The sequence below is a fragment of the Echinops telfairi genome, unplaced genomic scaffold, assembly GCF_000313985.2.
Source record: "Echinops telfairi isolate 266 unplaced genomic scaffold, ASM31398v2 ScPeMD7_7424;HRSCAF=8462, whole genome shotgun sequence".
In the NCBI taxonomy this organism is placed as follows: Eukaryota; Metazoa; Chordata; class Mammalia; order Afrosoricida; family Tenrecidae; genus Echinops; species Echinops telfairi.
In genome coordinates this window covers 1,018,552-1,034,345 of record NW_022111324.1, presented here as the reverse complement: position 1 = coordinate 1,034,345, position 15,794 = coordinate 1,018,552, and the positions used below count along the sequence as shown (strand labels likewise).

General features: G+C 45.0%; 1 protein-coding gene across 1 annotated transcript in view; it reads left to right on the top strand.

The window, feature by feature from the left end:
* The window catches only part of SH2D1B (SH2 domain containing 1B), a 40,107-nt gene extending 26,934 nt beyond the window's left edge, over window positions 1–13,173 (top strand). The window contains exons 2-4 of the mRNA XM_004706772.2: window positions 6,793–6,856; window positions 10,113–10,278; window positions 13,113–13,173. Coding sequence (XP_004706829.1) covers window positions 6,793–6,856; window positions 10,113–10,278; window positions 13,113–13,150 — 268 coding nt within the window. The 3' untranslated portion in view covers window positions 13,151–13,173. The remainder of the gene's footprint in view (window positions 1–6,792; window positions 6,857–10,112; window positions 10,279–13,112) is intronic.
* The last annotated feature ends 2,621 nt before the right edge of the window (window positions 13,174–15,794 follow it).

Here is a 15,794-nt window from a genome sequence, read left to right as displayed (position 1 = left end):
GTCCCCCAGGGAGGAGGTCACATATAGTTCCTTGTAATCGGTTCCCTCTTTCCAACCCACTCTCCCTCTACCCTTCCAGTATCGCCACTCACACCACTGGTCCTGTAGGGATCATCCGCCCTGGATTCCCTGTGGTCTTCTCTATTTAACATCCAACTTTCACCCACATAGGAAGCGACGGACAATGCCATGGTGTGGGTCAGGCACACCTTATTCCTCAAATCGACAACCTTGTTTTTCAGCGCTCTAAAGAGGTCTTTGCAGCAGACTCTACCCTCCATGCTTTGCCCACAAAGAATAAATGTCTTGTAAGCAATGAAATGTTGTCCACCTACTTTGATATTGGGGTCCCAACTGGACTCCCCAGCAGGTACAGCTTCTACTGTGGGGTTCCATTATCTACCCCATCCTCATTGTTTATTTCCAATCTTTTCTGGCTTTTTGGACGGAATCGCCCATTTTTTCATTAATAAGCCCTGACAATGAGCCTTATTAATGATGTTTGGAAATAAAGGAGATGGTTGGAAATAAATTGAGAGAAAAGCAGCCACTAAAAGCAAAAAGACCAGCTCGGTAGACTGCCAGGGTCTGTTTCCAGCTGTGGGGTCAGAGGCAGAAGACGCCTGGTGGGCTTGCATCAAACGCCATGGCCCTGCCCTTGTCATCAAACGCCATGGCCCTGCCCTCGGCTTTGCCTTTCCTCTCACGAGGCTTTCCCCGCCTCCGTCTCCAGGCCTCAGCAGTGTGCTAAGGAAATGAAAGGTGAGATTTCCCTTCACCTCAGGATTCACCATTCAGCTATCTGTGAGACCTCAGAGCATGCCTGATGGAGGCAGGTTGGGCACCACTTAGAACACTGGCACCTGGCATTGGCATGCCCACTCACAGTAATTTCCAGCCCCAGGCCCCGCCCCTGCCACGTGGTTTGTCCCCTTCATCTTCTGAAACCACCAGCCAGGCTTTAGGTGAGCTGACACTTCTTCTCTTATGTAATCCGTTGAAAACGCAAGAGAAAGTGAAAAGCACTCCCAGGGGCTCGTGGTCGCTTTTGGAAAGAAAGTTGAGAGGTACTGACTTGAGTGGAAGGGAGGCACGAGGTCCATAAGCAGGAGAAGGGCACTCAGGAGGTAGATGGGCTGGAACACAGTGGGGCAGGGGAGGCGGTTGGTGAGTGGTTTCAACTGTTGGATGCAGAATTGATGGTTTGAAATGTAAACCCCCACCTCATTGAAAATTGAACATATAGCCCTCGACACAAGGGTTTGTAAAAATATAAATAAAAGACAAAAGAAATAAAAAATGGAAATTGAAGATATATGTTAAAAAAAGAATACCTCAATATAAAAAAAGATTATAGCCTAAAAGATAAAATATACATATATGTATATTTATAAATATATATACACGTGGGTATGATATAATACACATATATTTAATGTATATTATTAAATATACATATATATTTTTTAAAGATAAAATATACATATATTTTAAACCTCTACCATACGTCGTGTTCCACTGGCACACATGGATTCACTATAACTAGTTTGTGGCAGTCAAGTAGCAAGGGTTTTGTTTGGGTATGTTTATAAGAAGGCGAACAGGAGAACAGGAGAGCAAATTAGGCTAAGGTTCTACATGAAGAGCCATCTGGGAAAGCTGGGAGCCATTGGAAGGTTGACCTCTACTCCCTCCAAGTATGACCAGTGTGGGCATCTCTCTCACTCCACAGCTGCCCTTTGGGTGGAGAGAGAGCTGGGAAGTTAGAAGACGTGACTCACCATGTTGTGCTCAGATGGCTGACCCCAGGGGGAGCTCTAGAGTGAGAAAAATCCCGCCCCGCCCCCCTGCTATTTTCTTACAGGGCTGCCACCAAGCTTGTTATCGTTGCCGTTGTTGCTGGGGATTCTGTCTCATGGCAACCCCGCAGGTGCAGAGTGGGGCTGCTCCACAGGGTCTTCAGGACTGTGGGGAACCAAAGTAAAAGTCAAACCTCGGGCTTTGTTGTGTCCATCTTGTTATAGAGTCATGAAACGTTCCACATATACATCTATACCATTTATTGTTTACACAAAACACGTCTCGTTGCAAAATAGTACTATGATTACTAGACCTATTTTCAAACCACCAGGAACACCGTTGTTGTTGTTGTTGTTGTTGTTAGGTGCAGTCAAGGCGGTTCTGACTCAGAGACCCTATCCTCCACAGAAAGAACTGCGGCTGAGCCCTGCGCCACCCTCGCAATTGTTCCTGACTTTGAGAGCACCGTGTTGCAGCCGCTGTGTCAATCCATCTTGGGGGGGTCTTCCTCTTTTCCGTTGCCCCGCTACTTTCCTGAGCAGGGTGTTGTTTTCCAGGCTCCCGCGTGTCCTGATAACATGTAAGCACGTGAGCTGAAGCCTCACCATCTTTGCTTCTAAGGAGCAACCTGACTAGACATCTTCTAAGAAAGATTGGTTTGTTCTTTTGGCAGTCTATGGTACTTTCAATGTTCTTCAGCAGCACCACAATTCAAAAGTATCACATTTCTTCCATTGTCCGTATTCCATGCTTCAAACGTTTACAAAAACCAAACCACACTCACTGCCATTGAGTCAATGCTGACTCATAGCGACCCCCTGTGGGTTTCTACGACTGTAGCTATTTATGAGAGTAGAAAGCCCAGTCTTTCTCCCACGGAGCTTCTGGTGGTTTCGAACTGCTCACCATTCAGATCACGTTCACATGCAGATGAAAATACTGTGGCTTGGGTCAGGTATATCTTCATTCTCAAAATGACATCCTGGATTCTCAGTACTGTTAAGGTATCTTGTGCAGCAGAATTTCCCAATGCAGTGCGTTGATTCCTGGACTACCGTCTCCATGGGCATTGATTACGGGTCCAAACAAGATGAAATCCTTGACAACTTCACGTTTCTCTCAGTGTATCATGAGTTACTTATTGGTCCAGTTGTGAGGCTTTTGTTCTAATTTACATGGATTTATAATCCATACTGAAAACTGCAATCCTTGATTTTCACCAGCAGGCGCTCCTGGTCATCTTCACTTTCAGCAAGCAAAGCTGTGGCATCTGCGTATTGCAGGTTGTTGATAAGCCTTCCTCCAATGCTGATGCCACATTCTTCTTTATAGTCTAGCTGCTTGAATTATTTGCTCGGCAGACAGATTGAATAACTATAGTGAAAAGACACAACCCTGACTTACACCTTTCCTGATTTTAAGCCAGGCAGTATTCCCTTGTTCTGTTTGCACAGCTACTTCTTGACACATGTGCATGTTCTTCAAGAGCACAATGAAGTGTTTTAGAATGTTAATGTTTTCCTTCTTAATGTTATCTGTAGTTGTTATTATCCACACAGAAGAATGCCTTGGAATAATCAATAAAACACAAGTAGACATCTTTCTGAAATTCCATATACTTTGAGTAAAGATCCATCTGACATCAGCAATGATACCACTTGTTCGAAGTCCTCTTCTTCTTCTTTTTTTAAATCATTTCATTGGGGGCTCCTAAAACTCCTCACAATCCATACATCCATCCATTGTGTCAAGCACATTTGTACATTTGTTGCCATCGTTATTTACAAACACTTTCTTTCTACTTGAGCCCTTGGTATCAGCTTCTCATTTCACCCCTTCCCTCCCCCAGCCTCCCTTCCTCATGAACCCTTGATAATTTATAAATTATTATGATTTTTTTTCATGTCTTACATTGACCAATGTCTCCCTTCACCCACTTTCCTGTCAGCAATCCCCCTGGTAGGGGGTTACAGGTAGATCATTGTGATCAGTTCCTCCTTTCTCCCCAACACCTTCCCCTTACCCTCCTGGGAGGGCTACTCTCAATATTGGTCCTGAGGGGTTTATCTGTCCTGGATTCCCTGCGTTTCCAGCTCTTATCTGTACCCATGTACATGCTCTGTTCTAACCAGATTTGTAAGGTAGAATTGGGGTCATGATAGTAGGGGGAGGAAACATTTAAGAACTAGAGGAAAGTTGTATGTTTCATCGGTGCTATACTGTACCCTGACTGGCTCATCTCCTCCCTAAGACCCTTCTGTAAGGGGGTGTCCAATTGCCTACTGATGGGCTTTGGGTCTCCACTACACACTCTCCCTCATTCACAATGATATGATTTCTTGTTCTGGGTCTTTGATACCTGATACCTGATTCTATTGACACCTGGTGATCACACACACTGGTGTTCCTCCTTCATGTGGGCTTTGTTGTTTCTCAGCTAGATGGCTGCTTGTTTATCTTCAAGCCTTTAAGACGCAAAATGCTATATCTTTTGATAGCCTGGCACCATCAGTTTTCTTCATCACATTTGCTTGTGCACCCACTTTTTCTTGGCCGATCGTATTGGGAAGATCAGCATCATAGAATGCCAGCTTAAAGAAATAAAGTGTCCTTGGGTTGAGAGAGTACTTGAGTAGAGGCCCAATGGCCATCTGCTACCTTAATACTAAACTTATAAATATATGCACAGAGATTTATTTCCCCACCCTCATATATAAATATATTTACATATGTGCATGCCTGTTTTTAGACCTCTATAAATTTCCTTAGCCTCCTAGTCCTTTCCTCTATTTCCTTTTACTTTCCTCTTGTTCCACTATCATGCTCAGCCTTCATTTGGGTTTCAGTAATTCCTCTTGGTTACATTGCTCTTGATCAAGCCCTACCAGGCCTCTTACACCTCCTCGCCACTGATTTTGGATCACTTGTTGTTCCTTTGTCCCTGGGTTTGTTAACACCACTTCCTTTCCCTCACCTCCCCCTCTCCCATGTCCCCCCAGAACTGTTGGTCCCGTTGTTTTCTCCTCCAGATTGTTTATCCAGCCTATCTTATCTAGATAAACCCGCAGAGATAATAAAATGCACAAAAACAAGACAGAGCAAAACAAAGTAACAAAAGAAACAAAACAACAACAACAACAAAACAATGACAAATAATTGAAAAGCCTGTAAATAGTTCAAGGTCTGTTTGTTGGCCTTTAGGAGTGTTTTCCGGTCAAGTCTGATGGGGTACCATGCCCTGGCCCCAGTCTATTTTTGGTACTCCCTCGGGACTTCCTTGCTCTGCTCCCCTTACTGTTCTGTTGCACACCCTTAGTGTTTTGCTTCTGTGTGGTGGGGTCAGATCAGGCACAATTCCCACCCTGTGTCTCTAGTGTTGTCCCCTGTAGGGCTATGGGTCAGTGAGGGATGTCATGTCTCATAGTGGGGCTGGCCATATAGTCCTTTCTGTGCATTGGCTGCTCTGAGCAGGGATATGGTCCTCAAGACTTGGTGGGCCATGATGTGCTCCACTCTGTTTCCTCCCCCTTCATTTGCTCCCGTGTGCTCTGATCAGACATGTCCCTCTCCCTGAGCTGTAGCTTCAGTGCTGTCCTTTGAAGACTTGGATCCTAATTTAAATCTATCTCTGAAAAGATATTTTTTGAGATCTCTTCCCAGGTTTGTGCTTTAAGGACACATTTGTCACATGTGGACAAGGATTCATGCAAAAGTCCTTATTACTTGCCATAGAATTTGGAAATACCTCCTGGCTTATTCGGGTCTCAGAAAGCACCACAAAGGAGGTTGGAATTTGAAGTCAGTAGGGTCGTGGATTACTGGTGAACTTCTAACCTCAAGGTTAAAAGTTGAACTTGGAATCAACTTAATGGCAGTGGATTTGAGTTTGGGATCAAAATCTCTAAATAATTAAAAAGGAAGTTTCCATAGAATAGCGCCTGTACCTTATAGCTACAAGCAATCCCAATCTTACCATTTTTGAAAAGTCAATTTAGTCAAAAGACTACTCAACTAATTTCTTGGCATGGATGCATGTGAGGAATATCAAACTGTTTGAATCCCATGTCAAGTTTTTGATTCCCCTCCCAACTTTTTTTTTACATTTGAATATTTCAGTGAAATCAGAACATACATATCTAATAGTTGATGGAAATTTTAGTAGAAAAATATAAATAATATAAAATATAGCTATTGTAAATTGATAATGTATCTTACGATTAATGACCACTTATAATTGTAGAAGAGTCCCTGAGAAGTACAAGCAGTTCATGTGCTAGGCTGCTGACTGAAGGGCTGGAGATTCAAGTTCACCTAGAAGCACTTTGAATAAAAAAACACGGCCACCCACATATGGAAAATCAATCCCTGAACCCTCCGTGGAGCACTGTGCTACTGGCTCATAAATGAGATCATCAGGCTTCAGAGTCAACTTGAGCCTGTGTAGTTTTGTAATTGAAGAAACATGATGATTTATGGAACTTACTAGATTGGATCTGTTATCTAAATTGTGGTTTGATTATTAGTTCCTGTGAGAAACAAGAACACCATGTATCATTTCCTTCGACAAAATTACCAACATTCTATATGTCAGTTACACTAACCATCTCTAAGGTGGGCAATGATCCGTTATCTAATAAATAACACTGGCATGAGGTACAGTGGTGCTTTGCATATTATTTCAATTTACAACTAAGCAGGTAAAGGGGGTGGTGGGGGTTGGGGGAGAACTAGTGAGGTGTACCAAGACCATGGGAATTGTATGTTCACTTTCAGTATCCTCTTTGCTGCAGTCGCACATCCATCATTAGAATAAGAGTCTCATTTCAAAATCCCTGGTTCCTCAAATCCCCAGAGCTAAGAGCATTTACAAAGAACCCATTCCCTTTAGAGACCCAGGATCAACAAAGGCATTGCAGAGAAACTCTAATGGTAAATGTTAACTGGACTTTTGTGTACTAGCAAATTCCAATTCACACAATCATCTTTCCACAGGTTTAAAAATTTGGTCTACACATACCGAATCTTCCCAGAGAAACATGGGCATTACACAATACAGGTAAGAATGTACAAAGACTTTTGCAATATCAATTTTTAGAAAGTTGGAAGAGGTGGGGATGCAGGTGGTCCCTGAGGTCATTGATTGAACCTGGGATGTGACCTGGTGGAGGCTCTCTAAAAAGGGAAGTGCCATTAGAAAGTTAGAATCAGATCGATAGTTAATCTGAGATAAATAAGGGAAGCGGAGTTGGGAGACCATGGTTATTGTTCTTCACGGATATAGAGGCATAGAACCCTGGCACCCCAGCGGTCAAAAGAAAGGGCTCCATGCAGCACTGCTGTTGCATCAGAAGGTTCAACAATGACCTTGGATGGAATTGGAGAGGAAAGGTAGGAAGAGGCATGTATGTTTAGGAAGTGACAGGAATTCTCCAGCTGTATGCAAATACAAAAGGGAGAAATCTTTTGGATTTGTTTTATTTATTTCTGTTTATTCTTTTGAATTCAATTACCGGACTTGAGAAGTAGAATAAAATAAACTGAATTAAAATTTTATTTATTGACTGAGTACCCTGAAACAGTCATTCTGAAGCTCTGGGATAAAGGCTTGAAAGAGATTCTTTATTGCAAAATTTCTCGGAATCTTCAGTATGCTAATGAGCATTGGGGATATTTGAGTTTAGACTATACCATGATACGAATACGAATACGAATAATTTCTCTATGTTATAAAAGACTAATACTACTGAGGCAATTAGCAAACTTTGATTACAGCCTATGGATTAGCGAACTCGTGGAACTGCTTCAGGGTTAATTTTCTGATTTGTAGTAAGGTTATTTAATGTCATTGCTTTTCATTTTTTTAAATCATTTTATTAGGGGCTCGTATGACTCTTATCACAATTCATACATACATCAATTGTGTAAAGCACATTTGTACATTCATTGCCCTCATCATTCTCAAAACATTTCCTCTCCACTTAAGCCCCTGGCATTAGGTCCTCATTTTTCCCCTTCCTCCCTGCTCCCCGCTCCCTCATGAGCCCTTGATAATTTATAAATTGTTATTTTGTCATATCGTCCTGTCCGACGTCTCCCTTCACCCACTTTTCAGTTGTCCGTCCCCCAGGGAGGAAGTCACATATAGTTCCTTGTAATCGGTTCCCTCTTTCCTACCCACTCTCCCTTTACCCTCCCAGTATTGCCACTCTCACCACTGGTCCTGAAGGGATCATCCTCCCTGGATTCCCTGTGTTTCTAGTTCCTATCTGTACCAGTGTACATCCTCTGGTCTAGCCAGATTTTCAAGGTAGAATTTGTATCATGATAGTGGGGGTGGGGGAGGAAGTATTTAGGAACCAGAGGAAAGTTGTATTTTTCATTGTTGCTTTTAAGGAAATACTCAAATATTTAGAGTCAAAGGGACATCGTGTCTGCAACTAACTAAAAAATATACACACATGCAAGGAAGGTGTCTTTTAAAAAGTTTGTGGAAAATGGAGTGAAAAGAAAGGAACTTTCCCGTGAACTTTTGGAAGTGCCCTTGAACATACACATACCTGTTTAAAGACAGAGAGGGGGAGGAAGCAGACAGTAAAGTGTTCGTCTCTGAGGTCTGGATGATTTTGTACATGGCTTTGCAACCTTTCTGTAAGTATAAAATCATCTCTAAATTAAGAAGCATTAAGCGGTGCATTTAGAAGCACAGACGAGTGGTCTGGAGAGCTTTGTGTCTAAGGTAATCACGGTGACAGAATCTGGCCAGAGACAGTGCGAAGAGTGACAGCGTGAAAAGCGCAATCAGGATTGATGACCGATAGGGGCAGCGACTGGACAAGGCGGGGGCAGTGGGGGGTGTCCAAGGGAGCTGATGTCAAGGAGTTCAGGAAAGAAAAGGATGTTTTGAAACTGATCGTGGTAGCAATCGTACAATAGCGCTTGGTGTGACTGAACTATGGAATGATATGATATCTGTATTAACTCCCAATAAAACGGTTTTGAATATATAGATATCCAAAACAATAGACATGATAAAAGAAAAGTACAACCAGTGATCCTGAATTGTCCATATATAAACTGATGAATAGGGTACATGCTACTATGTATATTTTCACCAAAATTCAAAAAACAACAGCAACATTTTTTTCTTTGCAGGGAGTACTGTGGGGGTTCTGGATAATTTCCTAGTTCCCATGGCTGTTGTGTTCTCAGGTTTGCGCAGACCAGAGGCCCTGAGAGCAGTGCTAACTCAGGTGGCCGCTCTCGGTCTCTAATAGGTGGTGCTGCGGTTACAGCGCTGAACTAGACCTCTCTGCAGACGACTACAATGTCAGCCTGCATCTCTGCACACCTGAAGGCCTTAGGAGTGTCATCCTTTCTGCAGCCTGGCACGGTGGCCATCTGAGAACGCACAGTCATCACCAATCAAGCCAAGCCCTCGAGGGCAGAAGCAGCAAATTCCTTTGCTCTGTCCATTATTTCTATAAGGTTATATTTGAAAATAGCACTTGACTCATAGGAAGTTAACAGAACACACCTATTTGCAATTTCTGAGTCACGTGACATTCCTACTTACAGTTCAAAAAATAATTCCTTTTTTTTCCTTTTTGGTCTTTTCTTCTCATTTTCTTCTCAGACTCTGGATTTGCCAAGTAGATAGACTGTAGATCAAACAGACTCTGGATTTACCAAGAGTAGATTGTAGAGTTTGTATTTTCCATCATTTGTCCACATCGGAAGGTCTCTTAAGATAGCAAAGCCATTTTCTAGTCAGCAAACATGGGGTCTGATGTAAGTTCTTAATGGGAGGTGGGTATCCCTTATAGCACATCTGCCCAGACAAAACTTGCCAAGGATGGAGGTGGGGAAGGGAGGGAGCACCCGCTCCCTCTGCAGACTGAACTGGGAATCACTTGATTCATACTTTTTATTGAGAGTGGTCAATTCAGAGGTTGGTCTTTAAGAGGAGGTTGCTGGTGTGTGTCCTTCAGCATGAATTGCCACTTACTTTCAGTGACGGTCCCCGAGTGGTCTAGCCTGTGCTTGACCACTGACAGAAACGTTGGCAATTTAAGGCCACCCAGCAGCCTGGGGGGGAAAAGGCCTGGTGACCTGTTTCAGTAAAGAGAATGGCCAAGAAAGTCCTATAAACAGTTCTCTGAAAACATGGAGTCATCATGGGTCCAACTTGTCAACGGGTTTGTGGGTTTTTTGTTCTGTCTGTGTGCAGAAGATGCTGGCCTTGGAAACCACAGTTCTGAAGTGTCACCTTTCACACGTGCAGGACAATGGTTTCCTTTCTTGTGTCTTTGCAGAGCGTGGAGGACATTCAGAAACAGACCTTCTCGAGCCTACAGGAATTGATCTCCAAATACGAAAAACCGAACCAAGGGCTGGCGACTCACCTTTCCAGGCCGATCAAGAGAATGAGCAGGTGCCAGAGATGGAGAAGGTCGCAGATGAAGTTCAATGATATCTATGGTAAAAACAGAAAAATATGTATACAAACAAACAAACGCTCCTGTGGGAATCCTGAACAGGCCTTCGTCCATTGTCCCTGCTGGCCTGCTTTGTAGAATCAGGAGCTCCGTCCTTTGGTGCCTCCGCTCTGCTCTCGGAGACAGGTGCTGCGGTCAAACTAAATCCCAGGCGACGAGGAGCGCTGAATCCGCAGGCCGTTACTGAGTAGTTAGTGCATTTCCTGCGGTAGCTGTCTGACGCTGCCTCCTGGGAGGATCAGAAGGGAAATGTGGAAATGATGAGCTTCAGCCGGGGAGCTGGGACAAATATCACTCACTCCTTGCTCCGTTCAACAAGTACCACTTGGAGGCTGACACAACTAAAGCAGCAGCCAATGTTTGTTAAACGAACCAATTATTATTGGTTAACAGCAGACACAAAAGTGTTGGTTTTTGTCGGAAGCCAAGTCCACATGAAAGGACGGGTGGACACGGCCAGAGCAAATACACAGATGGACAGGATTTTTCAACGAGAAAAGAAAGCACCTCTACTCCCTCCCCATGGCTCAACCTGTGATGTTTCGACTGATATTTGTTTTTTATTTAATCATATTATTGGGGGCTCGTACAACCCTTATCAAAATCCATCCATCCATCCATTGTGTCAAGCACATTTGTACATTCGTTGCCCTCATCATTCTCAAAACATTGGCTCTCCACTTGAGCCCTTGGTATCAGCTCCTCATTTCCTGCCCCCTCCCCACTCCCTCATGAACCCTTGATAAGTTATAAATTATTATTATTTTGTCATATCTTACACTGTCCGACTTGACTGCTATTTGTTAAACATTGCTTTATAAAGTATTAGGTGACAAATTATTTCCGGGGAGAAGGAGGAACCATGCAGTGGGTTCTACTTTGCACTGTGAACCACACGGTCAGCAGTTCAAACACATTAGACATTCCATCGGAGCAAGAGGAGGCTTTCTATCCGTGTAAGATTTGCAGCCTCAGAAGCCCACACGGGCGCTTCCACTCGATCCTCTAGGTCGGCTATGGCTTGGAATCAATTCAATGACTGTGCGTTTGGGTTTTGCTTTTTGGTGGGCAAGGGTGAGTACATTTAAGCGGAGAGAATTCGTGTCCTCATATCATATTGGGAGTAACTCCTCTCGCTCCACCTCATCATTTGAAGCCTGCTCACAGAGGAGCCATCAGATGGCACTTGGGTTGAATTTAACTCAGACTTGCCGCGACATTTACACTTGAACACTGCTTCCTCGTGGTGGGATGTGTGGTCATCTTCTCAGTGGAAGAGCTTTCGGTAATAAAGGGGCAGGTGGTGGTCGTGGCGGTGATGTGCTGGGAACAGGAAACGACAGTAAAGCTGCCCTCTAGGCTGGCACAGCCAGCTTCTCACCTCCGCGACAAAAGGTCAGGTCTTTCCTTATTAAAATGTAAAAATTCCCTATTGCTGCAGTCCGCCCTTGTTTGCTGCCTGGCACTGGCACTCCCACACAGGGAGTATGCACCCACAGGGAGTATGCACCCACGCACAAAACGTTTTCTCTAGGCCCAGCTGCAGACATGGCCCTTTCCCACCAACGTGGCTAGGCTACCCTCTAAGTATAAAAGGTGTAGATCAAGAAATCCAGAAATGTACCTGGCCTGCAGCCTTTAGCTGTCTAGGGAAAACTTGGATGGGGAACTATTAGGTGGTTGGGGTGTTGATAATATTGATTGCCTGAGCAATGATACAATATTGACAAAGTCCTCAGAGAACTTCCCCCAAGAACTGAGTGAGGGTCCCACAAGGCAATGTTCCTTGTGTGGTCAGCCCCTGGCAGAGGGAGCGCCCAGTCCTCAGCCACTACAGGTGGCAACACACGCTCATCAGCTCACCTTCTTTCTCTGTCTCCCTCATAGGAACTGCAGAAGTTCTTACTCTGAGGGAGGAAAGGGGTTTCTGCTGGTGGGTGGAGACCTCTGGGGCAAGAAGCTCTGAGGCTGGACTTTGGAAGGACTGCTATGTTGAGCACCCCTGTGGTGACTCTGCGGTAATCATTTATTTTAGAAGAATTAGTACCAGGCTAGTCTCAAGGACTTGAGAATAAAGGTTTCCCAAATGCCCAACTCTTTCGAGAAGTTATCGTGCTCAATTTCCCCCACTCCTGCCTGAAATATATTTCCTCACATCCCTGGGTTCTGTGACTCCCTGAAACGTTCCACAGAAACTCACACAAGGTAGGAGAAATGTCACATGTGGGTGACAGTCCCACATCTGAAGGTCGGACAGAGTCCAGATGCAGGGTCCAGAGCCAGAAGCCAAAATATGTCCCGAAGTCACAACCGATCTTCTTGATTCTACCGACGCTCAGTCAGGAAGCTGAGATCTGGGTTTTCCCATAGCAAGGCGGTGTGGGTTAGACCCAGCGCACGTTAGAACCATCCAAGGAAAGCCAGGGATGCTGTCGGAAGTCACGCCCTCTACTAAGGTTCAGTCTTACAGATGCTCCTGTGGCTTGGTTTACACCCTCTGCGGGGATAGAATCCAAAGACGCCCCTGAGGAAAGGGTGTGACTTTGTTCACATCCTCTTCCAAAATCAGGTCTTAATTTTACTCTAATCCTGTCCATTGGCAAAGAACATGCTAGAAAATGAGATTATAGCCACAGGCATAAAGTATAGAATTATAAGACATCAGATAAGGAATTATGGCTACAATTGAATTATTGACTACAACTCAACCCTACATTTCGGTGTGGCCTTGAGACTGCCCTGTGCCTAGGAAGAGGCCTTCCATCTCTTGCAAGCGCTGGATTGATGTGATTCCTTCCTTGTTTCTTTCTTTCCCAGAGAACTGTCACAGCGAGTATATGGAGGTCTTGCCTTAAAAGGAGGAGGCGACAAAGCAAGCTAAAGAAGAGATGCAGACGACCCTGCTTGTTCTGTAGGTGCAGATCTGGAACGCCCAATTCCTGTGGACAACTCCAGTCTCTTCTGGCCTGTAGCCGGAGATGTTCTCTCCACCAGCGCCAGAGATCACTCCCCATGTTCCTGCCTCCTAGGTAGACCTTATAAGACGCTCCAAGCCCCTTTCCACCCCTCACTCTTCTTTCATTGAATGGGACAGCCTGATCCCATTCATCTTGATATATGAGAGGCACTGTGACTTCACTGTGCAGTTAATTCCTTCCTTCAAACTGAGTATTCAGAGGGGCAGCTTCGTACAAAGGAGACTAGACTTGGCAACAAATTTACAAGCCCTGAGTTCCAATCTTGCCACCATCATTGACTATGAGACTTTGGACCAACCACTTCCCCTCTTTGGGTCTCAGTGCCCGGGGCAGTTACATAATTTGTCAACTTGCGAAGAGGGGGTTCTAGCCTGCCAATCAGGTCATAGCCAACGAAGCTACTGCGTGGGCATGGCCTTCTCCTGAGGATTCCGGGAATTCCTGACTTCATCGCTAGAGGTGGGACACACACTCTCTCTCTGCTTCCTCTTCCTGCTGACAAGCCACATGGAGCTACACTGATGGAGCCAGAGCCCTGGAGCTGGAGGAGCCACATGGAGACCCACGCCAAGTCTGAGATGCTTCCACAGTCACTGGATCCACTCTCAGTGGTTCTCAACCTTCCTAATGCCACGACCCTTTAATACCTGTTCCTCATTGTGGTGACCCCCCCCCCCCCAACCATAAAATTTTTTTGTTGTTGCTATTTCATAACTTTTTTTTGCTACTGTTATAAGTCGGGCGACTCCTGTAAAAGGGTCGTTCGACCCCCAAAGGGGTCGAGACCTACAGGTTGAGAACCATTGCACTGGGTTGTCCACCCACTGACCTGTGATCTTCCTGCATTCAGCATCATTGCATGTGTTGTGTGAGTGTAAAGAAGAATTTATGGACTAGTATCAGACATATGAGCTAATATAGGACTTTTGGACTTGATCTGGAGTGGACTGGGATGTTTTCTCAATATACAATTGCTCTTATAGCTAAAGGTCTTTGTTATACACCTATGAGCCTCCCTGGATTTGTTTCTCTAGTTAACCCAGACTAGCACATTCTAGTTTACTATCAACCAGGAGATTGGCCTGAAGGAGAGACAACTGCCCCAGCTTCTCTGCTGAGTCAGGTGGTGTCTGGTGGCGATGAAAAGTCCAGGAGGGATGATTCGTAAGTCAGGATCGAGCCTCCCATTACAGCCAACGCATTTGTGCTCCAACCCAAACAGACCTCAACCATGGTGGTGGCCCTTTTATTCTCATTACTCGAACTCCCCTCCACACTTCTCCCTTAGCCTGGACTCTTCTCCATTCAGCTCTTCTCCTTTTTTGCATTAATCTTTCTGCCAAGCATTGCCCTAGATGCACTTTCCCCCTGGTTTTGCCTAATGCCACCTCTTCACCAAGCATCTGTGCTACGTACATGTGGTTCTGTACAATAATGTACATGGGGATTTACAAAAACCATTCTCCTACATGGGGCCCCAAAGCAAGACTGGCTCTTCCTCCCTGACGTCTTTCACAGTGTGCAGAAATGTGCGCCACACAGAGCTTGTGCTCACGAGCAACTCGTGGAAGCTATTGACCCGAAGCTGGGGTGGTGGACCTTCCGCAGATGGAAGTATTAGCATATCTGAATCGGCTGACTTCAGACTTAAACTGAAACTCCATTTTAAATTAAGATGTTCATTTCTGCATTTCTGAAGAAAGCAGTTGAACATTAAATAAGGAAGACTAAAGAAGAATAGGTGCATTTGAGTGACGACACCGGCAAAGACTATTGAAAGTAGGGTGAACTGTCAAAAGAAACGTCAAATTTGTCTTGGAAGAAGCACAGCCTTGGAGGCCAGGGGGGTGCGGTGTCACCTCAAGTACTTTGAACAAGTTTCAGGAAAGACCAAGCCCTGGGGAAGGACATCAAGCTTGGCAGAGTCGAGGGGCAGCCCAACAGACGAAGGCTTTCGCAAGATGGGCTGACACCGTGGCTGCAATAATGGCTCAGAGCCACTGTGAGGCTGGTGCAAGAGGGGCGGGCGTGTGGCACTGTTGGTCACAGAGTCACCATCACTCGGACCCAGCGCAATGGCACCTGGCAGCCGCAAAACAACAAAGAGAGCCATTCTGCCTTCTCTCTTTTTCAAAGACTTACTTCTGGAATTACAAAGAAGACACGAATCAGAATGTTGAACCTAGATAAAGAATTGTTCGGCGCTTGTTAACCTTGTAATCAGTGACCTGCCCATGCCCTCCTCATCCCCTTCCCCACGCTCAGCCAGATCGACAATCAAGAGCTGGGCACGGTCTCGTCTCAGGCGGCTGCTCAGTGGGAGAGAGACGAGGCTTTCCACTGCTGTGAACATGCACGTCCTTGGAAACCCACGGCGGCGGCTGCACTGGAATCCAGGGAATCAACCAGAAGCTAGTGATCTGGGTGTTGGGGACATTGAGTTACAAAACCTTCACATCAAAATGTTTGCACAGTGTGTTTTAGAAGTGCTGTCATGGTCAAGTTGTAGTTGGAGATAAAG